This window comes from Aquila chrysaetos, chromosome 21 (assembly GCF_900496995.4).
Source record: "Aquila chrysaetos chrysaetos chromosome 21, bAquChr1.4, whole genome shotgun sequence".
Lineage (NCBI taxonomy): Eukaryota > Metazoa > Chordata > Aves > Accipitriformes > Accipitridae > Aquila > Aquila chrysaetos.
In genome coordinates this window covers 3,759,755-3,787,537 of record NC_044024.1, presented here as the reverse complement: position 1 = coordinate 3,787,537, position 27,783 = coordinate 3,759,755, and the positions used below count along the sequence as shown (strand labels likewise).

At 39.8% G+C, this 27,783-nt stretch overlaps 1 protein-coding gene and 1 long non-coding RNA gene across 5 annotated transcripts in view; one reads left to right on the top strand and one right to left on the bottom strand.

Annotated features, from left to right (window-relative positions):
• On the top strand, positions 1–27,676 carry LOC115333551. The gene is made up of 8 exons (XR_003920841.1): positions 1–268; positions 4,917–4,951; positions 12,948–13,028; positions 16,372–16,569; positions 18,871–19,025; positions 23,158–23,505; positions 24,872–25,120; positions 25,407–27,676. It is a non-coding gene; the product is annotated as an uncharacterized LOC115333551 (long non-coding RNA).
• The window catches only part of DACH2 (dachshund family transcription factor 2), a 314,332-nt gene continuing 307,289 nt past the window's right edge, over positions 20,741–27,783 (bottom strand). For 2 of the 4 annotated variants that reach the window (XM_029996619.2, XM_029996620.2), the window contains exon 12: positions 20,741–21,613. In XM_029996619.2, coding sequence (XP_029852479.1) covers positions 21,576–21,613 — 38 coding nt within the window. In that variant the 3' untranslated portion in view covers positions 20,741–21,575. Of the gene's footprint in view, positions 23,920–27,783 lie in introns of all 4 variants that reach the window. The other 2 variants (XM_029996617.2, XM_029996618.2) reach the window with 1 other exon arrangement.

Genomic DNA, 27,783 nt, shown 5'->3' with positions numbered 1-27,783 from the left:
CAAGGGACACAGCTCAGGACAGCAGAGGAAGGCACTCTCAGCAGGCGCTTTGGAAGTAGAAGCCTGAGCTGCCTTCAGCCTTCACTCTGCCATGAAATCCAACCTGCTGGTCACAGGAAGCTCCGGCTGACAGAGGATGCCTTTCCTTTGCCTCCAGGTATTTCTTAAAGTGTTAGGACAGGAGCAGTGTTCCCTGTTGCCTAGCATGATCCTGGCATCAGTGACTGCTTCTCAGGACACAGGAGAGCAAAGAGCACCACTGCAGGAGGTACCTAGCACACTTCTCAGCCAGTTTTTAGCAGTCAGTAAAGTGTTAATGTTCAGTGTCTTTTGCTCAGCCCTAGATAGACATGCTACTGCTAATTTTCAGCTATCCTCTAACAGTTTAGAACTCAGCAGAAATTGGGCTTTGTAGTGTTTGAGTAGACATTTGGCAACTTGTGAAGTGTCAGATGAGTACTGGTGAATTTGAGAACTAGGGTGAACGTTTGTGTCAGGGAAAGAAAAAATCTTCACAGTGGAAAGCACTCTCCAACCTGAGACTGGAGGTACCTGAAATAAAGCTTTAAACTAGTCTATTCCAATTACATTAAAAGCCAAATCCCTGCACTGCTGACACTTTACAGACTCGAGCAGCAAATACTGAAATCTAGCTTCAAGGGACTAGCTGCACTCTTGAGACCTAATCAATATAAACTGAATATGGTAAAGGTTTAAACCGTGGCCTAAATATAATATACCATGAGAGAATATGGCTGAAAAGTCCTGTCTGAAAGTGCCAGCAAGGCAGAGGGACCGGTCTCTAGGATTCCGCAGAGCAGACTTCTCCGCTGCTCTGGGAGCTCCTGCTCGGGAGAGGAGCCACTGCCTGGACGCCCGGTCTAACGCCAAGGCTTCAAAAGTAAAAGGCGCGCGAGGGTCCTCCTGCGCCGTCCCCCGGGGTGCAGTCCGCAAGCAGAGCCCCTGCTGCGGTGTGTTACGCTGCAGAGAAAGGCGCAGGTGCAAGGGCTCAGCTTTCCTGCTTTTTTTAACACCGTTGGGACATAGTCACTTCCCTGTAGATTCTCATCTAAATGATAAAAGACTTGGTAAATCTGAAATGTTATTCACTGGACTATTGTTATGGAATTTCCCTATTAGATTTATCACTGCTTCTATTAATTCCATTTAGTCTATTAATTCACCCTCTATTAATTTATCACAGCTTGCTGGGTTGGGCTTTTTTTCCCCCTCATCTGCGAAGTGCTCAATGTTGACAGTGACGGAAACCTCACAGGAAGCATTGACAAGGTTTGAAAAATAATTCTGGAGCCCTTGTGTTGCTAAGGAAGTTTCATCAGTAGAACCAACGATTTGAGATTGTTTTCTCAGCAGTGCATGAGATAAATGAGAACTATTTCCAGATTCAGTAATTTTGAAATCTGAAGGAAAGATCTTATCAGTTTGCTGGCCACCCTGAATAGAATACATCAAGAAAGATTAATAGGAAACAGGGATACCTGTTTTGGTTTATAGCAAAAAAAAAGCCCTGCAAAAATATTTTAAGTAGCTGGTTTTACCTATTTCATTTTGCATTAAATATAAAATCTATGTATTTTATATAACTAGTTTTTCAGTATATACTGCTAGGATAAGCAAACTGTTTTATGAGAAGAAAAATAGGTGAAATCTATTAAATCATAAAAGGAGACCCTGTATGAGGTCTGAAATGCTGGAATATTTAAGGTATGCTTTGGTATCTTCCAAATTTTTCCCAGTGGATAAAGGAGTCTCTCAGGAAAACTTTATTTGCACTATTTTAACCCCAGATGTGGCTGTATTAGATGTATAAGGGAATTTTCTTTTCCACCAGCTGCAAAATTTGACTGTTGTGAGATTCACCATCCTCAAATATATGACAAATATATTTAACAGGCTAATAAATACAAATAATGTGAACCCAAAAGCCTATGTCTAGATACAAACAAACGTCAAGCTTGCTTTGTTGAGGCTCTTCCCTATCTATAGCAAACACTGATTATGTTTATTAAATATGAAGCATTCCACTTCCATAGGAGTAGGACTGGGAGCATGGAGCAATAGTGGCAGGTGATATTTTACTGTAGCTGCAGCATGCTTGAACCATCCAAGGGGAATACATGACACATATCTGTGTAGCTCAATTTAATGTTCCTGGTTAGACAAGCACAAATGTTCATGTGCAATGCATTTGCAGCATGTAGATATTTGTGTCACAGTGTACTACACAGTATATATTTGGAATCTAACAGGAATGTACGAAATCTTTTAAATAGATCATTAAAATGTGTAGAATACATTTTAAACAGAAAAAAAAATCTGCATTTTTTTAAGATCATCCGTGTAACTAAGCTGCCACTAAACAAAAGCATATTTAAGTAATGATAGCTGTTGAATAGTGACATATGTTCTTCAATGAAGAATTTATTATTTTTATTAGAATTACAGTCTTTTATTTTAAATTCAAATCCTGTGTGTATACAATACTATAGGTCATAATCCTATTGTAACAGTAGTTAATCTGGTGTGTTATTCAGTATTTAGAGATTTTAAAGGTACATTTGACTGGGTTACAGATAAAACCTCTCCAGGTTAAAAGTGTTCCATTTGTATCATGTGGATCTGGTTTGAAGATTTCTGGTGGAGGAAGGAGGGAGCTATTTTTTTCCTTTGCCAACAAAAATAGATCACATCTATTTTTGGACTCCGAAGACAATCTACGTTTCTAATTCTCAGACAGTGACTATGACTCACTGAATATATTTCTAAAGTCTGAGCTTCAAGAACATAAAGATACTGGCCAGCTCCTCAGCTGGTGTAAATCAGCATAACTTCTCTGATCTTTGTTAAGCTGGCCTTGTGCAAGATCTCTCTTATGCTTTTAGGCATTTCTGTTTTCTGATGCTGTGATTTTCCTTTGCTCTTTCTCACCTCTCTGGAACAATTTCAGCCTATCAATCCGTGAACGTCGGAGTTATTTTGGGGGCCAGCTCATTTGTTACTCACTTTTTTTTTTTCCCATGGGACAATATAATGTAGGCTCCAAGCATTGGTTTGCTTTTGTATAGAAAAGTTAATCTGATCAAAGCACTCCAAATGTGTTCTGTGCAAACAAATTCCTATAAATCACAAAGCAGGACTTAATCTGTGTCCTCCTTTAGCTTTTTTCTACTCCTGTAGTGTAGGTGTGTTTTTCTCATACACATTTCTGTCATGTGGTATCTATTTCCATATTTAAATGTGTATTTTATTTCATATAAATGGACTTGGTGTATGAATTCTTACACATAAACAAGTCTGCATAAAACTAAATAAGAAGGTTACAATAATTAACATGACAGTAGATGGCTGTTTCCTCTTTTCAGTTGCAAAAGAAATGTCTGAGTCTGCCATGCGTTGGAGCTACAGCCAATCCTTAGCTAATGAATTTCAGTAACTCCTTCCTATGTAAAAATAATCTGTGTGAGTGTGTGCGCACGTGCATGTGTGTATGTTGGAATCAGTCACTTTGTTTAGGCACTGATATCGCATCCTGTTATGGAGCAAGCAGTAACTTCAATTGTGTCTTGATGCAACAAATAAATAATTTTGGAAAAGTTTCAATAATAGTCAACAATGGATTATCAGGCAATGCTTCCCTAAAGGCATGCAGCCTGACCAGAGGATTTGAAGGTTTTGATAAGCCCACCATCCGTGAAGAAATCTATCCACTTTATTACATTGTCACAAGAATTTGCCTTTTCCTCTGCAATAGTAAGCTTAACTTTAAGTGAAGTTTAAGTACTATGGTTAAAAGATTGTAGTATGCCTTTCTTTTATGAGGGTGCAGTTTTGTTTTATGAGTGTGCACCTTGGTACAGACACGTTTCTAACCATCCTCTTTTATTTCTCTTCCCAATCCTACATACAATCTTTTCATTAGCTTGTTTGGGGGGGGGGGGGGGGGGGGGGGGGGTGTCCCCTGGTTTCTTTTTTGTCAGGTATTGTTATATAAAGAAAAATTAATATAAGGTAAAAAGTAGATGCCTTTAAAAAGGTAACAATAAATCATTCAAAGTCTGTCAGTTTTCTGCACAGGCTGCTAGAAGAATAGATTTAATGGATCTACATACAACAGAGCTTTTCTATATTGCTTAAGTTTTGTCATCTGGCAGAGCATTACATCATTTGGAAGAAGTCCTATATTGTGGGTAGACTTTCTCTGCTGAAGAGATACTGATTTCTGACAAGGAGTACTTTGGTTGGGGGGAGTCCATGTATATCTCCTCTATAAGTGTTTCTTGATATATATTTTGAGACACAAAGCCTAAGAATACAGCATAGAATATGGTAATGCAGACTATAGAAAAAAGCTGTTGATTACCATTTGTATTTTTAGTCTCCTCATTTCAGGAGAATGCCAAAAGCAAACTTCAGCAGTCATATCCAACTGTATTATTCCTCATGACAGTATAAAATACTGAGACAGTTCCACAAACTAGATTAAGAATCATAGTTTATATTGCTGCATAAAATTGCGAAAATTGTATAGAAATCTGTATCGTGGATCATAAGTTAATGTAAAAACTCCAAGCTATTTTTTTTTCACTTTGTCTGTTTAAGCTACTGGGCAAGTTGTTGCATGAATAAATATATTTTCTTCCTCTGAAACTGTGTAATATTAAATGCTGTGTTGTTGGCATAAAATATAAGTTGATCAGACAGACAAAGATTATTATTCTGACAACTGCATACACAAGGGTATCGTTGTACATTGAATTTCAGTGTGTAATATGGTATAAATCTTCATGAGAGACTCAACTTTTATTGGCTGCACAGAAGGTGCTTTTCCTTATTAAATACGGGAGATGGTCCCAGGGGATTTTTTAAAAATATCTTTATCCATTTTTTTCATCTAGTCTCTGGGCCCTGGAAGGCTGACAGATATAGCCGGGTAAGCATTCCTCTTTTGAATGCTTGACTATAGATACAGTCATGCTTTAGCACTTGAGCCCCTGTAGTGTTTTGCCTCAGCAGAACCCAGAAGATCCCACACAAGCTTCACCTTTCCCATTCCATAAATGGATGTGTGTATGCCCTGTCTATAGCCTGTAGGACAAAAAAAATATGCCCTAACTCAGTGAAATATTACCAATGAAACACTAAAATGACAGTGGTTTGGATTCTGCACTTCTGTCATTGCTTGCTATCGCTGACTATTGTCATCATCTCATTACAAGTGCTGAGGATTTTCGGGGCATGGGGACACCAACAGGCGTTCTCACTCTGGGCACTGCACCTCAAATGCCTTTCACTGAAAATAAAACCCAAAGGGCTTGAAAAAATCTATTTAAGTGAGTGTTGTTCTCCATCTTCACTGTGAAGTTTGTGGTCCCCTTATTTGACTTCATTGCCTCCCAGTCCAGAAAAACTTTTAGCTGTCATGCCATTCTAAACATGGGCTGTATATTTACGCAGTCTGCCCACTGTTCATTTTTGGTTTTCCTGTTGCATCTTGCCATTTCCTAGAGCTTTTGTATGTTCACACATTTTTATATATCTGTGCTTCGTTACTTCCCCAAAAATGTAGGTTCTAATACAACACGGGCTTATACATATGCTTATGCTTTTGTTTTGGATAGACCCACAGGCTTCTTCATTGTACATACTTCAGTGCTCAGATGGATTATAGTTTGTAGAGCATTTAAAATACATGTTTTGTATGTAGAAATAATAGTTTTCTAAGGTGATCAACCTAGTCCAGCTTTACAAAGAATATTAGCAGTGCCATGCCAACTAGTGAAGCACCTAGCTTTCAAACTGAAGTTTAAAATTAGACATTATGTGTGGGTGAATCCCACACCAGAGGGACCTGGACAGGCTTGAGAGATGGGCCCGTGCGAACCTCATGAAGTTCAACAAGGCCAAGCGCAAGGTCCTGCACGTGGGTCAGAGCAATCCCAAGCACGAATACAGGCTGGGCGATGAGTGGATGGAGAGCAGCCCTGCAGAGAAGGACTTGGGGCTATCGGTGGATGAAAAACTGAAAATCAGCCAGCAAAGTGTGCTTGCAGCCCAGAGAGCTCATCGCATCCTCAGCTGCATCAAAAGAAGCTTGGCTAGCAGGTCGAGGGAGGTGATTCTCCCCCTCTATTCTGCTTTCATGAGACCCCACCTGCAGTACTGTGTTCAGCTCTGGGGCTCCCAACGTAAGAAAGACATGGACCTGCTTGAGCGGGTCCAGGGGAGGGCCATGAAGATGATCAGAGGGCTGGAGCACCTCTCCTATGAGGACAGGCTGGAAGAGTTGAGGTTGTTGAGCCTGGAGAAGAGAAGGCTCTGGGGAAACCTTATAGCAGCCTGCCAGTACCTAAAGGGCACCTACAGGAAAGATGGGGAGGAACTTTTTACCAGGGCATGTAGTGATAGGACAAGGGGTAATGGTTTTAAACTGAAAGAGGGTACATTTAGGTTAGATATTAGGAGAAAGTTGTTTACGGTGAGGGTGGTGAGGCACTGGAACAGGTTGCCCAGAGAAGTTGTGGCTGCCCCATCCCTGGCAGTGTTCAAGGCCAGGCTGGATGGGGCTTGGAGCAACCTGGTCTGGTGGAAGGTGTCCCTGCCCATGGCAGGGGGGTCGGAACTGGATGATCTTTAAGGTCCCTTCCAACCCAAACCAGTCTATGATTCTTCACTGTGAAAAGTTGTCAGTTGCGACATTTCAGATGCTTTTAGAGCCCATATGAAAAGAATTGCCATTAAAGCTTGGATTTACTGATTTTTTTTTACAATTAATAGCATCAAAGTCTTCCCAGCTGCCCCAAATTATCTTTTTTATCCTGGTACTTTCTGTTATAGCTTTATAGCTTGATGCATTTAAAATCTTAGACTATACCAGTATTTTTTATACCAGTACAACTATAAAATCTATATGCATCACCTTTATAGCATAAGTAAGGACTGTGGAATTATTATGGTTAAAGTACACATTATTAGTGTTGTCTCTCTGCTGCTGGTTTCTGTATTATTATGTTGAGAGAGAGTAACAGCTCTAAGGACAAAAATAGCACTTTTTTCACCATCCATAGAAACATGAAATTGCGTATATTGTTTTCAAAATTAGCTATCACATGTAAGGTTATATTGTATATAGCCAAATAATAAAAGCAAGTGCATTTTTAGGTGCTCTTCAAGTGAGGTCACAGTGCTTATGAATTTCCCAGTATTGCTTTGAGCTTATGAAATTCTAGTGGCAAACCGTGCAATGATGACGAGAAATGTGGCACACACGTGCACATGTACGCGTGCACCCATAGTCAATTTAAAAACCGCACCAAACGTAATTTAAAGGGCTAATCACATTTACAGTTCACAAAATATTTTTTCACCTGTGTATGAATGCATATTAATGTGAGAAAAATGTTCCAATGGAAATGGTAAACAATTCATCTATTAGTTTACAGTAAATATGTCTTATTCACTGCTAATTTTAATCTGCAGCAATATTAAACTATATGTCAGCTGACTCAGTCTTAATTCTCACATATACCACAGGAAAGATATGCTTCAGTACATGGTTTTCACAGCCTGATTTCCCACAGTTTTCTCCAGTTAGAATTGTGTAAATATTTTTTAAAAAGCAGTTAGGAGTAGCTATAAGATGTAGTATGTTTTGGTTTCCTGTATCTGCCTCTTACTATAATAACTTTTAAACAAATGTTTGCATTTTAATAGAGTTGGGTTTATTTTTTTTTTTTAGCTAATGTTTGTTTATTGTCTTAATTTGTCGCTGGCTGTCAGACTGGCTGCATCCCAACATCCAGGCGGTAGTGATTCTAAAAGGAGATAATCTGCATGGATTTCCAAAAAGAGTGCTGCAAGCACAAAGCAGGCATCGGCATACAGCAAGGGAAGGCTGAACTTTAAGCACTGCTTTAAAATTTTCCAGCTCTGCTTGGTGTAACTGTGTCATGAACCATATCCACTTTGTAACACATCATTTTCCTTCTTTTCTCTACACATTTTCTTTGCTCCTCCAGCTGCCCATCTTCATGCCGTTTCTTTGTTCTTTGCCAGTGCCTGCATACATCAGTCCTAATAGTATTTGTCAACTTTCTTGAATTCACTTACAGTTTATTCATAGCTAGTTTCTTCCTGCAAAGTTTTTATACTTTGAAATTGCAGACCAGAAATGCAACTGGTTTTTTAGACTTCCACATGAACAATAACAGAACTGTGAAAAGGCTAAACTTTAAATTTCACCTGTTTCTGGAAATTATAGCTACTGTACAGCAACTGTTTCAGTAAGAGTACTGCCTCCTCTGAATTTTCATCCTCCGCTTGGATTTTTGCAAACCATCCAAGTAGTCTTCACTACTTGCATTTGTTGTATTCTCTGTACCCCACGGGAAGGACGGTAGAGCCAGCAGAAGTCAAGAGAATTAAGGGGGAGCATTTCTTGTGCAAACACTGATCCAACTGGAACACTTCAAAAATCTGATCCAGGAGGAGAAACGATCACTGAGGCTGCTCCCCTTCAGGGTGTCTGTAACTCAGAATAATAGCCCTTGAGTTATTAGCTGGTTATGTTTGGCATTCATCTTCTGAAGTTACTGCCAAAGGCATATAGGCAGAATAAAGTATAATACCACATTGATAAATATGTGTCATTTCCCCCTGCCTTCCCCCAGAATTGTATAAAATGGAAAGGCATAATTGGAATGTTAGTAAATATAATAGATCAGAATTTATTTTGTTGTTTTCCCAGCTTGAACCTTTGTAACATCTGACTTCAACCTGGAGTGAGTGACTTTCATGTCTGATTTACAGATCTTTCAAATGAAGAATGTAGGGTGGAAACAAAATAAATGCTTACTTGGCCGTGATTTTTCAGTTATGAGAACTTATGAGATTAGGAAAAAAACAGATGAGAAAGTGAGCTGTGCCTGCGAAAGGAATGAGTTTGTCATCTCGTGAACTGTGTGTCTTCTGTTGGCCAACTAGGTGGGACGGGGAGTCCCATGAGGTCTCGTGTCTCTTCCATTCCTCCCATGTTCCCTGTGCCACTACAATGTTTGTGGCTTCTAGTTTATTCTTATATCATCTGATCTACAGAATCTGAGCATGGGACAGCATAAAGAAAAAGAATGGCAGAGTTACTGTGCATAGCAATCACAACTCTAAGTTAAATTTCGGATGGTAAGGGAATTCACAATAAAACATTACTTCCAGTTTATAATTCAGTGTTCCTGTTTTTCTCTAAGGGGCAAAAGATCTAAGATGCAAATTTGATCTGCATGCCTTTTTTTGTCTCTGAGCGAGAATCTTTATGAAACACTCAGATCTGACAGACGCATGGTTAATAGCTGGCAGATATGGACTGGAAAGCTTTTCTGCCTGTCTTCCACCATACATTAAATCATAGTGATGTACCTTTATTTTACCCTTTTGATTATGAAGTATATTAAAACCAGAATTAAAAATGTCTTCAACTCTTTTCAATTCACACTGCAATGTGTGATAAACTATAGTTAAACAAGAGCAGTTACTAAACAATTTTGCTAATTAGAAGATGTTTTGCCAAATATGTTACCTCATTTTTTTCCCTTACTGTATTTTCCAAGAGCAATTAAGAAGTGCCATAAAGATTACTGGCTACTGTTGAGGAAGACTTAATGGAAAGAGCTGTGGTAGTTGCACTGAGATAATATGTACAAATAGAGATAGCAGAAAATAAGAATGGCCATACTGTGTCAAACCAAAGGGCGTTGAGCCCATGCTCTCCCCAGGAATACGCCAAGGGAAGAGTAGGCTCAAGTATCCATCAAGGCTCTACACTTCTGTGCCTAGAAATCCATGAGGACGTCAATGAGGATGTCTTAAGCCAAAAGCTGTATCTGTGTGCTTAATCACCCTCGACAGCTTTTGGGTTTGGGGTTTTTTTGTCTTGCCTGAATTTGTGGAATCACTCTTTGATCAGATGTAAGCTAACACCACAGCAATAGCTCTCTAGCTGAGGTCTGACAGAAAGGACTGCTTCCTTCTATTGCTTTACCCTGATACCTGATACTTTAATTTGATAGCCCTCATTTTTTGTATTAAATGCTGAATAGTCATTCTCTTCTCATTTGCTTTGTGGCATTAATGATTATATGGACCTCTGTCTCATGAATGCTCGGTCATTTCTTTTCCAGATTGCAGAGTCTTGATTTATTTAGCTGTTGCTTATGCAGATTATTCAGTGCAACTTCAGAAGCTTAGAATTAAAAGTAGGTTTTTCTAATGCTAAATGATACTTGATTTGCAGTCATTAATTTGTTCTTGTAGATTAATGTAATGTTTCATTACCAAGTAAGACACAACTGCAGAGTTAGTTACAAATATTTTATGACAATTTCAATTGTCTATTTCTATTTTATTTTCTGGCAATGAAATCTCCAAATAAATTATTCCCATGCTTTTGACTTCATTTTCATTGCACACATGGTCACTGATGTAGATGCATAAGTTTGAGCAGGAGTTAGGAATAGGTGACCTCCTGAGACCTCATCAACCTGACTTATTCTATGAGTCAATAAAATCTATAATAATTAATTTTCTTCAGTGATAGCAGAAACATATAAGAAACATATAAGCATAATTATAAACGTGTAAACCTTTCTTTAAAAGGCATGCAAAAGATGCCACAGATTTTCTGCAGAGACAAAACTTGTGAATTTTCATCTGAGCATCCCTCTATATGGAACAAGCTCTTTAAAACAGCAAGTGGGATACCGAACATTCCTGTGCTCCATTTAATCCTACAGCCCAGTTGGCTAGAAGCAGCAGTCTGGTGGCCAAGCAGCGTTTGTGTTTTAGTGCTGCTGTGAAACCATGGAATGAGTTTCTGGTGTGCTTTCCCCACCCCACCTCCCCCCAAAAGGATGGCAGGCTGATTTCTTTTTTTCCCAGCTGGTGAAACACGCTGACATTATTTGTGAAACAAGTAAGTGATACAGGTTAGTTGTAGGTTTTATGTAAAAGTCTAAGCATCTGTAGACAAAATGAAAAATAATTTCATTTGTCTCCCTCTGGCCATGTATAGTTCAAATAGATAACTGGTCCAGGATTTTAATATTACCAAATATAAGGCAAAAAAAGGTACTTGCCCTAAATCACGCAACATGTAAGAAGGAGCACTGGCAGACCGCATCACATCTGATTGAGCGAACAAATCAAGATCATTGGGCCAGAGGAAAGAGTTGGGAGCAGAGTCCTGAAGAATGTGGCGAAGGAGGAGCAAGAAGAAGAAACTTCTGGGAGCTGTGCTCTGTCAGTAATGTGGAAAGAGGTGGCTGCGAGGATGCTTTAGAGTGGTAGCAAGGCATGAGGAAACTTGATTGCCAGCACCACTGGGAGAAATACCCACGAAGAGCCAGACTCATTGAGGGACGGGGTGAAAGGCAGGCTAGATATGGAGCTGGGAAACTCAAAGGAACATAAAAGCAACGAGGCCGTAGACAAAGTGGGAGCCAGAAACAGATCAAACCAACGGCAGCTGACCACAATCACCCTTATTTTCCTGCAGTCACTTTATGGACAAAAGCACGGGATGGTGATTTCCTTCAGGCCTGAAGATGAAGGATGCTTTTGAGAGGCAGAGCACGGAGGGTGAGATCGCGCTGCTTTTCTGGCATGTTCCCACAGACATGCAACAGAAAATCTGCTCATAGCAATGCCAGAAGCTTTGGACTGAGGATCCACAGTGTTACAGAGCCAACTGTATTCAAAATTTCAGGGAAGGTTCTGGGTGTCAAATGCCTGATTTTGGTGAGAAAGACCTTGACCTCCTCAGCTCTAAGTAATAAGAAAATCAGGCTTACAAGCAAAGGATCCTCTGTGGCGCTTCCAAATGTCCAACAGCAGTTTATCACTGGATTAGAATTTATAAGAAATAAGAAGTAGCAAATTGTGCAAACTTTAGGTTTGCTGCCTTATCAGAAGTGAAATAAGTTTCAGGAGTGAAAAGAATACTTTACAAAAAAATCCCTCAAACTTCAAACAATGGTGTCACCAAAGAACAAATACCGATGTATTTGTATATAAGGAAAATGACTCCTGAAGTCTTTCCAAAATTCCTTCTAGCTCTATGTAAATCAGGGAGATATATGCATATGCCCATGAATTGTTTAACTGTAGAAGTGTCTTCTTTTCCTGTATAGCAGATGCACAAAGGGAATGGGAATGTTTTATAACTTAGGCTTTTAAATAATAAATAAATGCCTTACATTCTCAGTTTGAGACATCTTAATTTTTGTGTACTGTGTAATACTGACATATACAAATATTTTTTAGAAAGGATTATTTTTTCCCTTTTTAAAGAGAATATAAAACCTCGAGAATATGATAAAACATCACAGTCGGTTTCTAAATACTTTGCGTCTTAATATGGTTGAAGTTAAGGCAGTAAGTAATTTCTGAGTTTTTCCCTTGAGCTGCGTAGTTCTTTTCATATGTAATTATTCTCTGAGTGCATTAGATAATGCTATGGTTCCCACAGCTGTATACACATCTATAAATCATTAATGAGGCAGTTAACTGAAACAAAACTATAAAAGATTTGCATTACCCGGCAGAACCCAGCCTTAATTGACTTCCAGTTATTTACAATTAATTTTTCCATTTGGAATAATGATTGCAAGCAACTTAGGTTTTTTTTATTACTCAGGAATTAGATGCTGACTATTCATCAAAAGTTTTTACAGCAGGACCCTGTCAGTGGACAGTAATGAGCTTGAGGTAATCTTATTTTTACACACACATATACACATACACCCCCCCGCCATAGGCAGAGGAGACAGGGCTGGGAGGGAGCGCTTGTGGTAAAATGGGGACAGGAGTCAGCACTAACTTTGTTTTTGCTTTTTACCACATACCTAAGTTTAACAACAATTAATTTCCTTTCTTTATAGCACCTAGCTGAAAGGCAACACAGTGAATAGAGCTGGCTACGGTTCCATATATTCAGATGGAGTAAACTGCATGCATGAAGAGTGAGTAAATATTTATTTCCATCTTTTTGTCTTACAAGACTGTAAGGTAGAAACCAGGGAATAAATGATGCAAAGGCTGTCAAGTAAATATTAATCCATTATGCTATTTAAAAAATTACTTTTATAGAAATACAGCGCACAAAGTAAATCCTCATTAACTCGCCATTGTTTGAGTAAGCCACAGAACTCAAGGCTGTGTGTCACACTCCGGACATCCACAACTAAAAGATCTGCTCTCTCTGCCATTTAACTCTTATTGATGCTAATGAGCTGTGGATGTGTTCATCAGGAAGGGATGTCATGTTCAAATTCCTAATAAAACTTAAGTCAAAAATAATCAGAGCCCATTTGCAGCAGCTGATGTTATCTTCATTATCTTTCATTCTTCAATTTTCAAAATGCCTAAGCAGATAGATCCCATCAGTAGTAACTCCTGGTCAGTTCTCTGTTTCTAAATCACAGCCATAAAATAAGTAAAATCTTATGTATCGGGGTGCACTATACTGGAACCACTATCATTGGAAATCAATCCTTCCCTGAGACTGAGCAAATGATACTTTTAATTATTTCCCCTTGCTACCCTTATTGGGTACAAAATACATAAAATAAATGTTTGGGGTTGTTTCTTTCTCTCCCCCTCAGATATAGCTGTCATGCCGAGGAAGTAAACCTAACCTGCTTTTTTTCTTGTTTCAAAATAAATAATTTTGTTGTCCTTTAACTTACATTTATGACCACCTCTTTCCTTTCATGAAAATTGGCTAGGTATGCTGCTCTGAGCGAGGAACTGTAAGTAAAACCAGTGTCTTGAACACAGAAAAGGGCAGTTGCAATGAGCATTAGGAGCTTTGATTTCTTTGTAAGTCGTGTAGACCAAAAGACAGACACTGGTAAATATGGGAGAGTTTAATTCTGAGTGATGGTAAAGCTAACAGCTGCTTTCTTCCCCTTATCAATAGGTGCCAGCAAAAGGCCACTATAATTGATCTAGAAAATGTGGGCCCTGTGACAATCAAACCCTTCTAACCTTGAAAATCTTGCAATCTAGCGCTGAAGTAATTTTTTTCCAGGTTATGTTCCGCTGGATTGTGTTACAATGTGTAATGTAAAGTAACGTGACAAGACTAGACATGGGTCATTCAGTCTGTCAGTAATTCAGAGCTTGGCAAATTGGTCCTCCCTCTTCACCAGTCCATGAACTTCACAGATACTTAACTTATTCATGCTACACTAGCTACCACATTATTTTAGCTGGAAAAGCTACTGTGATGTGTGAGATCTGAGAGGCTTTTCTTTTTGAAATTGGGCTGGCACCAGATGAGCAAACAGTATTATTATTTTCATTAAGATATCACATCCTGTCAACACATAACATTGGCAATGGCATTTCAAATAATTGCATACTTGACAAATTGTATAGTGTAATTTAGACTATCTTTTTCCTGTGTTCATGATCCTTCTTATTGGGCTTGATTTCCTGGGGTGGGGAAGGGTCTTTTATCCTTTTTGTAAACTCAGAGCTCCAGTAACTTTTTATGCACACAGGTGATATTGCTGACATATTGATTTTTTTTTCCACTGGGTGCAACTATTTCAATAATTCTAAAACTGAGAAGTCCACCATATTCCAGAAAGTATTAAACTGATCAACCCCTTCTTTCTTATACAGATTCTGAACAGAGTCTGTTACTGCCTGTCTTCAAAACAGTGAAAAAAGAAATACCATGGCTTTGGAGTTTCTTGAGAGTTTGCTTTGAAGAAGCCAAAAATAATTTCAGTGAAAACAGAACTTTCATTTGGTGAAAATTTCTGTTTATTTGAAAAACTATTAACTATCAAAAATATGCAATTTACTTACCAGCTCTGTTACAAATCAAGAGTCTTAGTCCTGCAGTGTTTCTCATCACGATAGCAGACTTCTCATTTTTCTGTGACTCCTTGCAGTATTATGAGCGTGGCCTGGTTTTGATTTGGTTTCAGAGCCAGCGTCTATGAATCAGGTCTGTGAATTAAACACAACTGCTTTTCTCTTTTTCCTCTTTTTTTTTTTTTTCCAAGTCAGTATGAGCTGAACATAATACATACTAGAAGAAATAAAGAATTACAATCGGGGTGTGAGGAATTCATTTTTTCCTTTGGAATGGAATCTCAGTATTAAACTACCAGGGAAAAGCCATGAAAGGAATCAGTGGTTTTTCCACTGCTTTGCACATTGTAGAGTCATTTCAACATTGTAATATAGGTGTCAAATGCTAATAAATCAGCTGTCAAATGCTATCAAATACTTACTTTGCACAGGTGTAAATGATCACATAAAATGCAAAGCACCGATCTGACACCAAAAATCTCTGAGTACCGTTTCTGTCTTCACCAGTTTTATAGAACTATTAAAAGAAAGTCCAATAGGGAGTTTATTCCTTGTTATTTAAGTTACTAGCTTTTTTTGGTCTGTTTTCTTACTTACTTATGTGGTTCCCCTCTCCCCCCCGCCTACCCCCCCCAACTGACACCAAGGGAGAGAATGCAACAATTTATATGGAATTGCTTTGGACCGCTCTATAAGCAAAATATTATGTTTCATAATAACGTTACGAATGATAAAGCATTTTTCCTGCCAAAACATCTCTGTAAGTGCCCCAGCATCATCAACTGATGGCAGCACAGCTCTGGGAATAAACAGACTTTCAGCTAATGGCAGGAATCATCAGGGGAAACACGAAACAGGTATTTCTTCCTGATACAGAGCGAAACATATGATTAAAGTTAAATGCCAAATCCTACTGGCACTGGAGCGAATTAAAGTTTATTTTTCATTCCTGCTTATTCTTTCTTCTCTTTTTAGCTAATTCATCGTATTTCATTTAATGCCAACGGTTTTTCCTTTCTATTTGGCCACTTTGTTGGAAGGGCAGGACAATTCATTTAGGCACGTGCCCTTTTGGTGGTAAGATTAAAGCTTCAGGCAAAGCCCAGATCCTAAAATGAGAACTGTGCAGGCACTCCGTGCCTGTACTTAACCCTCCAGAGTTGGGGGTCAATGTACGATGACCCCAACCACTTTGCCTCTCCAGCAGGACAGCTGCTGGCACAGTCCAAAAGGTGTCTGCACCCTGGTACAGTGCCGTGCGTACGTGCCTGTGATATTGTGACACTCAACTGCTTAATACATAATGTTGACATAAGGCTGTATACTTCAAAAGCGCTCTTAATAACCTTAATAGAAGATGTATTGTATTGCAATGTTTATTATGAAGGAATTGTGATGCAAACTTTATTCTGATGAAACCATGTCTTCACCTAACAATTCCAAATGACTAAGTTTCTACCCATTCTCTTATTTCAGACTTTCTTGTGAAAAATACATACATCTGTCTCACTGCTGGTTGACTGAAGCACACAATGATTAATTAGAGATGGGCCAATTTTGTATAGTTCAATATGAACTTGCCACTTCTCTGGCTGTTTCGTCTCTGCCATCCCTCCAACCGGCCAAAATTTATTCCAGAATATTGGGCGTTTGCTCTGTTACCAGGAGCAGAAGGTATGTATATGGCCTAACCCATCTGAGATGACTGTTGTTTTTGAAGATAATGACCTTGAACATAGAGGCTGTCCCAGCTGTGTTGGCACAGAGCTGGATTGCTCTTAGAGGAAGGGTCTGCAGTTAGTCGGGCAGATACGCTAGCCACAGAATACAAATCGAGAAGCTACGGCACCTCTCATAGCTTTGAGAGAGCATGAAGGTGAGCAATGACATTTTAGGGACAGCAAAAACTTCCCCTTTTCCCACAACTAAGCCCTTTTGTAGGCAGCCAAAGCAAAGAACTGATAGATGGTGAAAGGGATCTACTGCTCAGTGAAGACACATTTCAATGTCATTTTTTGAAAAAGCAGTGCATACGTTTTCACTCTGGAACGCAGAATAATGGGAGTTCTTCTTTATTTTAAAAAATGAGCTCCAAAAAGAACTTTTTCCCCTACCTTAGATTACCACACTCCAACATTCACGCGAAGGATGCTCTATTAAGCTGCCAGTGTAAGCTGGCCAACAGAAGCAGAAATGGATGATGGTCTAATGGAAAGGGAGCAAGCTGCAGCATTTGTGCTGTGAGGACACTGAATTGACTTATTTAAATTGATTTCTTTGATGTACAAATATAAAACTGTAGTAATTCATAATTCATCTATAAATTCATCATTTAAAAAAAACCCTTTTTTCTCCCCTTCCATCCCAGCTTCAGATCATCAAAGACACCCTTATTTGCAGACAGAACTTAAGTCAAAATGTTTATTAATAGTGATTTTACTAGTGCCTAAACATTCGTAGTGTGTATAACAAATGATAGCACATGACCTGGCTTTAAAAAAACCTCTGTAAATTCCTTTCCCTCTCCCTCCCTCCTCACCCCAGCAAGGAACAGCAGCGCAGGCAGGATGCTGCGGTACCGCAGCAGGAAGAAGCAGCGGGAAAGTGGGAAGTCTTTATATCAGTATTGCTGCCAAAGGTAACAGATCCTCGGCCGAGGCTGTGAATTACCACGCTTGTAGTTTAGGGCTAAGGCTGTGCACATGCGCACAGACACGCAGGCACAGGAGCAGTTGTGGAGATCAGCTGAGGCCACGAAGGAAATTCGTAACAATTCAGGTTAGCCCACATTTTGTCATGTTACCAAAAATATTCTGTAAATAAATATATTAATGGGCCACTTACTTGTAGATAGCAATTACTTAAACCAGTGTTCAGCTTTTAATGCACAGCCATGCATTTCTAAAGGAGAGTGTTCTCGCTGTGTATTACTATAGATCCAGATTTTAAATTGAGATTGGTCACTATTGATTCTGTTAGAGTTTATTATGATAGCAGTCTGCATTACACAAGATTCATAAAATTGCTGAAATATACATCGTCCATTAACTTGCCTGCATTTAGCCAAGATCACCTTGTGTCCAGCTAACACCAACTTCAGTGGCATAATGCCATTTCAAAGGCAATTTACAAACGAGGAGATGCTTTGTAGGAAAGCGGAGCCGTCACGGGGCAGATGCAGAGGGGCTGCGGGTGCTGCCCCCAACCTCGACAGTGTCCCCCCCCCCTCCAGCCTGCAAACCCCCATCCCCAGCCGAGCTTCGGGCAGCCCATACGCTGCATCAGAATGGGGTTTCAGTGTCCCTCTGCTCCGCCACTTTTAGGAGGTGCTGAGGACGTGGGCACAGCCAAAGTCCTGCTCCTCTCAGGCATTTTTATTTGAAAAAAAGAAAAAAACCAAACCCCCAAAGCCAAAACCTCAAAGAGGTGATGTCTCTCTTGGGCTACCAGCAACTGTAGCCAGCTGGGGCCGTTCAGCTCCCTGCCTCAAATGAGGAGGAGCGCGGTGAAGGCTGAATTGCCTACTGCCCTGCTCTACCCCTGGGCTGGAGGCTACGGGTTCTCCAAAGCTCTCCTGCTGAGATTGTTCCACTGTTTAAAAGACCAGATGACCAAGGAAGGTGATAACTGTAGCTGAATGTGAATTGTGTCCATGAGAAATTAAAAAACCCTCAACATTGCCTGTGTTTGCTGTGCTGTACCACCAGGCACGAATGAGATCATGGGGTTACGCAGCTTTCTGAAAGCAGCGCGCACTGACCTGTGCTGGACATGGAACCCCAGAGGACAGGGAAGGTTACTTTCCTGCTCTTTATAGCTTGCTTTTACGTAGGAAAGACAATTAATTCTTCCCTTAGACTTGTCTTCTCTGAGTAAACAATCCCATCTCCTTCGCCTTTGAATGACAAGATCAGCAGAGACCTAGAAAATACGACATGAAAGCAATTTCCTCATTTTCTTGCCTTTTGTGCTCAGTTGCAGTGCCTGGAACTAGACAAAGTCTACACTGAGGCTTTTTATGCCGCATGGAGGGAAAAAAGAAAAAACCACATGCGGTGTCAGCCCTAATCCCCGACCGCCTGTGTGTCGGGCAGGCGAAGGTCGTACTCCGAACCGCAGCGCTGCAGTAGGTGAGCGTTGCCTGGTCTGACTGCCTGGTGGGAAACGGCTCCTCGGCTGTACCATCACCCTCCCACATTTCATACTGCGGCAGTCAGAAACGATGACGTACACGTTTTTGGGTCAGTGTAACCCATAGCCAGATCCCTATGCAGGAAGGTGTCATTTGGAATATTACTAAGAGGAGGATAGGAAGTAAAATGAGAAAAAAAAAAAATATCTGTGCTTTTATATGAACTATTCAGTTGCAATTGGCCAAACCTGTTGCTTGTTCTGGCTTCAACATGCTTCTCTGACAGAAAGTGTTAGTTACAAGTGTGCTCCTTAGGCTGAGCTGACACATAAAAACCTCAGGGTCTTGAGTTGTCCATATTTCTCAGGAGCTACCTAGTGAGGGCTTAAGGACAGATTCAGTCTCTGAAGTTTATCAGTTTCTTAAATCTCATTTGCCAGTACTTTGACATTTAAAACTATTCTGGGAAGGGCAAATTAAAAATCAATGATGTGCTCATCAAGCCAGTATCAATGCAGCCTTAAGAAATGTAGATCAGCCATTGAGGAAAAAAGTGCTAAAATAGCCTTTATGGAGACTAAAGAAAAATGCAAAAATGCTACCATTTCAAAGACTGAAATATTTCATTACTTTAAGTCTTTCTAAAACACATGATACGGGGTAACTCATCAAAGAGCTCTCTTCAAAATCTGCAATTCATAGGAGCAATACCAGAGTTTGGTCAATCAGTCAGAAATGCTGCAGGACTGTTTCAAGTCCTCTTTAAAAATAAGATTTAGATATAAGGTCAAACCCTCATTTCAGAGACTCCCAATGGAATAGCAACTAAAATTAATAAATAGTCAAAGGTAGAATTTAAGTTCAGGTGCTGCAGTGTTTTACTCACACATGAGCTTTTATTAAGAGTGCGGAAGGACTCACAATTCCCAATGCTCCCGTTTCTTTGTATCAGTCAATATTTGATTGTTTGATCAGTGGCAGTGTGATTAATGCAGTTTTTAGAATGCTTGCTATAAAAATAATATGGAATAAACCATGTTTGTACAGTGGAAGACTACTCTGATAATTAGACTGATCACCTGTAAACAGAGGCCAACATGTTTTCTTGAACTGACACTTGGTTAAGCTAAGATTTCTTTCAGGAACAAAAAAATCAGACTATTCTATTCTGCTGTATTACCGAGCACAGTTTGAAGCTACACTTTGTAAGTCTGCAAAAGTCTCTTAACCAGAAAAAAAATCTAGTGATGAAAATAAAAGAAATTTTGAACGCTATACATGTATAGATAGTAGTATACATAACCATAGGAAATATAATCCCCATAGATATATGTAAAGGTTTTTTTTAAGTGACAGTGATTTCATTCAGGGTATATGTGTGTGTAAACATAAGTATGCGTATATAAACATGAGTTTATAAGTAAATAAGCACTGTGCCTTTGACCCATGAATGAAAGTAAAGAGCTAACAGGTGATTACTTAATTCCACTTGACTCAAACCAGCTTTTAGTCACATATTTTGAGAAAGGAATGTTTCACTTGCAAAGTTCAGAATTTGGAACATACAATAATTAGGAAAATGTTTAATACCAACCCACCCCTTTATTAAGTAATTTGTTCAAGTATTTTTAATAGTGCAAAATATTGTTTTGCATTAGTACAGTAACTATGGGAATTCACAGTCAAAAAAAAAATCTTAAAAGATTTCCAAAGTCAAACAAAAAATTTTTAATACTGTATTTTTAGCAAGAACATTTTTAACAAAGAATGTGTACTTTAACTTAATATGGTACAACAGAGAAACCATACTTAAAAGTTTCCATTATCTAACACTCTACTGCATATTCATTTTTTCATCTTAAAAGACCAAAAGCCAAGCTGAACTGAGCATAAAAAAAAGCATCAATTATAATCCTCATATTACGTCAGCTATTAGGGTTTAGCTCACACTTTTGAATTGGTCATCTAATGAAAGGACAATTTTTACATCATTCTTTTAAAAAATGTACACACATTTCTTTTTAAAACGTAATATATATCGAGTATCTGCTTCAGTAAACAAAGCTTAATTTATAAACACAATCGAAACAGCTCCATGTTGAACAGTTTCAGTGATAAACTGGACTTGTATGATGTACAGCCAGTGAGGACCTTTGTGGCTTAAAATCATTGTGCCATTGCTATACAGTAATAGCTACCTCCTTAGAAAAAAAAAAAAAAATTCTTTTTTGGGGAGGGAAGGGGGGATAATTCCTGTATGTGCTTAAAAATACTAAAACTCCTTTCTATCTCCGGGGACCTAAAAATGATCTGTTGCAACAGGCTTGGTTTGGTATGGTAAGCTTGTAAAAAGTCTCAATATTTCTTAATACGGCAGTTTTCGATGCAGCAACAGTAAATTGCTTGAAATTGTCCTTCAAGTTTCATGCTACAAATCCTGTTCTTCACACAGTACTGAAGGCATCAAAGGTTGGAAGGGACATTTTTCATGAACTATATAGTCTTCAAATAGTGGTCATTATACATTTTTCAACAATAGGCGTTTTCTTCAGTACATAATAGTAGGTTTGATGTATGTTCTGTTTTCTGGAGGAAGAAAAAGGAGAAGAAAAAAGGTCAATTACACAGTTACACGATTTATAATTAACTGAAACTTAGGTGGGTTTCCGTATTTGTTTGTGGACTTTGTTTTTCTCGGGCCGAGTTATCAGAGGTGCAAGCGATATCAGCCACCCACCACGTGGCTGGTGTGCACCGGCGGCGGCCCGGGATGCCGACGCCCTCGAGAGGGGACCGTTACGCAGAGACACGAGCGGGGCGCAGCGCGCTCACCGCCTTCTAACCCGGTGGGACAGGTCGGGGCGCTCCGCTGGGCTAAAAACCCACCAGCCGCCTTTCCAATGGTGCTTGCCAGCCAGCATCTGCTGAGTAGAGGCTATAAATACTTTCATTTGGATTTTCTTCCTTTACTGCATTTGCTTTCTAATTGAACACTCATTTTCCTTTTTTTTTTCCAGAAGGCAGCCTGTGTTGTATTGCATGCCTCCGTAAGACAGACGGAGTAACATGGCATGAGCTTTACAACATACCGTTATTACATGCACAAAACCTTCTAGGGAACAGTGTGTTAAAACAAAATTGCATTGCATTAAAGAATGTAATAGAAGTAAATCAATATCTGTTCTTGGAAAACTGCTCTTTCATTCAGAAACCGCCACATTTTTTTAAAAATTGTTTTTCTTTATTTAGGGAAGCAAGTAGAAAGCCACTTATTTCCGTCATAAAAATATTCCTAGGTATAGTACCTATGAACTGTGATTTTTCTCATTAAGCAACTCCTTTAAGCCCAGAGGAAAAATAAATATTAAAACACCCACAGAAACTAAAGCTAACAAGAATCCATATTCTTGTTCATTATACAATGAATCATGAATCCACCCAGCTAAACCCACAAGTACTGATCTTGAAGATGATAGCAAAATGATAATATTGAGAAGCGTTTTGTATAATGTTGACATCTATCCCATTACTGTTTTACATATGCCAATACCGAACGCTCATAAGGAAAGAACAAGTATTGACCTGCTAACTGACACTGATCCTTGGAGCAATCTCAAAGTTTGCCACATTTCAATTTCAAAATGCATTTCAGCTATAATATGAGTGATTTATCATTTAGCAGTAGCTGTCAAAGTAACCTCCTAGATAAAACAAAAACATCTGGAACCATAAACAGAGGAGAGCAGTAGCTGAATTTTAATCCAAATCCGACATGTTCACTTCATTAGAAACAGGAAACAGCTAATTAGTAATTGAATGTTTCATGGTTTTAAGGAGGCTCAGACTCTCCAAACAGAGATGATTTAGTATGTATTTTGGATGTAAACAAGAATAAAGATCGGAAGAGCCAGGGACATAACATCTCCGGAGGAACGTCTGGGAGCATGGGAACCTCTGAAGAAGTGACTAAAATTAGTTTCAGGCCTTTGGCCGATTAAAATTATTGTCTTCAACTTAGCGGGGCAAATACTAAAGCCTGGGGAGGGCGTAAGCAGAAATACAAATATTGAACACTGTGGGTTTTGTTTGGTTCTATTTTTTTTTTTTGCTTTTCTCCTTTTGGCTATTAGGAAGTTGCACATGACTTCTTCCCATGGCAGGCTGTAGCTGCTCTAGCCTATACTAAGAAGTTGTACTTCTAAAAAAGATACCCACTGGCAGAATCCGCGGGTCAGCATGCCTGCCCTCCAAAAATCATACCAATAGTCTTTACAGGCAGTCCAAAAGACTGAAATTCTGCCACAGCGTGACGTGTCCCGGGCACCTCAGGCCCGCACGTCTCCTCCCCGCGCGGGCCTGGGCTCGGCAGCCACGCGTACAAAGGGATCTTCTTGCCTGACCGCCTACACCGCGAGGGAGTTACGGACGCGCTCGGTCCTTTAGTCCCTGTAACACCAAGGGAAGTCAGCAGAAATCAGGTATGTAACTTGCCACTGAAGTGGCCGCCGGGGGTGGGCTCCGTCTTCTGATACACGTTTGATATTTGTACAAAGACAGTAAGACGGAGACCACAAACGCGCGCACATTTACGGTGCTGCCTTTGGTGACATGGACTCTGTCTGCAGAGAGGAGGGGAGGAATCCGGATGTGCATTCAAGGGAAGAGTTGATTTGTCAAAAATGGGATCACTAAGGATCAGTAATATCAGTTTCTTTAATTCTTGGTATTTTTATTGGATTTTAAAAATTATTTTTCAAACTAGGGTAAGAGGTGGTCATCAAGGGTGCTGCGGGGTGAGGGACTGACTTCTTTAAACTTTGAAACGGGTTTCAATTTTTCCTTCCTGCTCCCTTTATTTCTCAAGGGAAGCTCAACGGAGGTATCTGGAATACCTGTAAGAGAGAAAGTAAATGCCAAAGCTCAAGCACAGTGCAGCCACCCAGGAGATATTATTGATCAGTAAACAGAAAGTGCACAGTTAAATATTTCCTTTTTTATAAAGCTCTCAATTATTCTCCAGGAATTAAAATACTTTTTTGTTGCTGTGCAATAAACTTAACTCCATGGTATTAACAACGTCATACAGCAGCCACCTATGAGGAATTAAAGTGTTAGGAGCATCTGTGCTACCACTTATACGTGAAAGACAATGCGATGTTGTCAAATTCATCTTTCTGAAGAATATTCACCATCCCCTCAGTGTAGCTGACTGCAAGCTACACACCATTTTACAGCGTTTTACTGTATTATATAGCAAAGATTTGAATAAATCTGTGTGCAATAAATGTATTCTTTTATTAGGTTTATCCCTTAATCAAATATTCATTTATGTGGGCTTCATTCTATTAAAAAATGAAATTATACAAAGGTGAGCAAAAGCGTAGATTTACAGTAGTTTAAAGCCTAATCTCATTCTCTGGGGGTAATATTGACAATATAAAAACTGTATAAATGATATTCCCTAACACTAAAATATGCTTATGAGCCCCTTGTGCATGTTATACTGCTTTACAACCTACAGTGAAATGCATGACTGGCTTAATAAGCAAGACATTTAGAAAGGATTTTTTTTCTCCTTCACAATGTATAAGACAAGTAAAGATCTCACAATTTCTCAGTGCGCCAGAGCCTATGTTAATAATTGTAATTTTCCCTCAGGATGGTGTTGTCTTCCCTGAGTTGTTAGTCCAGGGTATACGTTCCTCTCTTGCGCTCTCTTTTGGCAACAGTATCATCATTTGTCTTTTTCTTTCAAGGTTTTAATGTGTGTATAAATGACAAATCCAAAAGCAATAATTATCACCTGCATATTTATTCACTTTTTTTTTCCTTCCCTTTTTTCAGCCTGTTCAGCATCTCTGAATTTTCTGAATCCTTTGTGAGGCTTTGTTTGTAATATCTTTGTTTTAAGTTAGTAATTCAGCTGTATTTCCATAAAACTACACTAAAACAAAACTTCCATGTGTACCCTCAAAAACTTGCATAAGAAAATGCACCCCAGTAATGCCGGTGAGCAAATCCAGTCCAGGAAGGGGAGCGACGCAGCCGGCTAGCTGCCATTAACCGACACAGCTACAGCTTGGGATTGTTCAGGTAACTTTAGCACACTGTAAATTGGGAGGAGAAAGTCATCGGAGGAAGGAAATTTGGGATCTGCTACATAATAAGAAAACAAGGATAAATCTGTTGTATCAGTAACTGTAAATTATTCATGCAATTTAAAAAATAAACCCCAGCACTACATGCTGCCGGGAATATGGGTAGCAGAGATGAAATAATAAACTGAAAATCCCTCTTTGCCAATTTAGATGAAGGAGGAGTTGGGAGTGCTGCTAAAACAACGGTTAGGTAGAGCTGAGACGTGGCTGTGTTTCTGCAGAGAGAAGAGCGGCAGGAGGGAAGAGGGCAGCCACGTGCCAGACCTGCGTGCTCTCGGAGGCTTTGCGCAGCTCCTACTCGAGGGGTTCAATCAGAGAGTCTCACATGATACCGTGAGTGTGCTGGACAGGAGCTGAGCTCTGCACCCTTCCTAGGCTACGTAAACAGTCAGCATTTTAGTTAGATCAAGAGCCAAGCTGAGCTTTGGATGCAGCGACACATGGAAAATACAATGCCGTAACAATAAATCTAATGTACAAAGCTGGGGCTAATTAGTTTGAATCAGTCTTATTTTGCAGAAAGAAAAAGAAAAATCAGAGAACAGTTTGCTTCTGCTGGGGATGATATCCCTCAAAAAAAAAAAAAAAAAAAATCTCTTTCCCTAAACCTCTTAGCAAACAGGAATGCTGACTGTTGTGGAAGCGAGCTACATCCCGGCCCCGGCTAGCGGGGTGAGGACCACAGCAATTACGAAAAATGGAGAAAAGAATCCCTTCAATACCATGAAAAAAAAAAGACCTGGCCTGCAGCCAGTTCTCATGTTTTTGGGCTCGTCATTCAGCTGAATGACAACAGTGGGTAAAACTGACTTCTTCCTCTTCATTAGCTGTCCAGCAAAACTTTTCCCTTCCATTTATCTATCTGTAAATATTTTCCAAACTGAGCAGTGAAAGAGAAAAAAAATAACACACCATGAGCAGGGCATGGTTTCCTCTAGACTCAGGGACAAATGTGAACAATAAATGCTGCTCCCGAGAGCAGCAGTACTAATGAAGTTGGTTTGCTTTCTTTTAATCCCCCGCTCTTTCATATCGCCTCTTTTCCACCCCTGCAGATGTGCACTCTCTGATGTTGTCTAACGCTGGCTGAGCTCATGAGCCTCCCTGCGGGGGAGCGGTACCCGACCTCTCCTCCCTGCGCGTCCCCGCTCCCGCAGCAGGCAGGACCTGGCACCCGACCCTTCGGCGCTGCACGCTCCTCGACCTCCTGCGTTTGGGCTTCCTTCCCCACTTATTTTGTGCTTAGGACTACCGAGTCGACGCTGTCAAATATTTCCACATCCACGTTCATAGACCTAAAAACTTGTACATTAAATAGGATTTCTAATAAGTAACAGCAGCCGAGGACCAGAATATGTTCACTGAATACAAACGATGCAGATGCTGGATTACCGTTGTCAGTTTTAGTAGACAGGGAGGTGACATAGTGGTTGCTGCTTCGGAAATATTCAAGCCTACTGACACTGAATTATTGAATAAATGTTTCAGCCCTTTGTAAGAACAGAAAGGTACAGACCTTCACACTCAACAGGCTCCAGGGGAGACCTTTGCCCACCTTTTTGTTTCCAGTAAATCACAAAATCTCAGCTTCCTCCCTCGTATGTGTGTGTGTACGTGCTTACCGAGACAGACATACTCGGAACACCACTGCGTACCAGAAGTAGAAATAACACTGAGACTAAGATCAGCCACACTGTTATTTTTAAAGCCCTGCATCTGTATCACGAGCAGGCGAGCCACGTAGTCAGTTAGCGCAGTAATCTCCTGGCTAGTCACTAAAGAGGGCCCTTTTCTTGGTTAGCAGCTAACGAGACGGCTTTCAGCAGCGCGTGGCCGCTGTGTGCACGGATGTGACAGTCTGGTAATTGCACACAAACTTCAAAAGAATTCTTCTAGAAACACTGCAATATGACACAGCACAAGGTAACTGCTAGAGGTTTAATAAGTCAGAGCATCCAGAGACAGAGAACTGCGTGGACAGGAGGAAGAAGAAAAGGCCTAAGATTCAAACGAAGATAGCGAAGATCTCGCTCACAAGGAAAATACCAGGCCTCTGCTTAGTTTAATCTCAAGAGTTTCTAATCACACGTCTTTTCTTACATAAAATTGCAAGTGCTCGAACATTTTTTTCAGTGAAAGCAAGACCAAGACAATAGCAGTGTAATTTCCAAGATGTTGAATTTGTCTCTTACAGTTGTAGAGTACCCTGAAATTCCGCAGCATCGTTGGGTTTCAGTGGATTGCAGCATTTGCAGGTATAATTTGATACAGTACCAAAGTTGTTAAACTTCTTAAAAACACTACCTCTCTCTTTTCTGTCCCCCTTGCGCCCTTTTTACCATAGACTGGATTTGAAAGCTGGCTGGTTATATCAGAATATTGGAAAAACATAGCCCAGTTTTCTAAATAATAAAAACCAAAATGCATTCCAAACTTCCAACAGTCCTTCATCTTTGGCAAACAGATAAAAATAAAAAGTTATTCATGGTAACTGAGAGTTTTTGTGCTAAATCTCTGCCAGGTTATTTCACAAACAAAAGCAGCAGCAGCAGCCGCCCAGGGTCACCCTCCTGTTGCAGGTACAGTGAACCACATTTC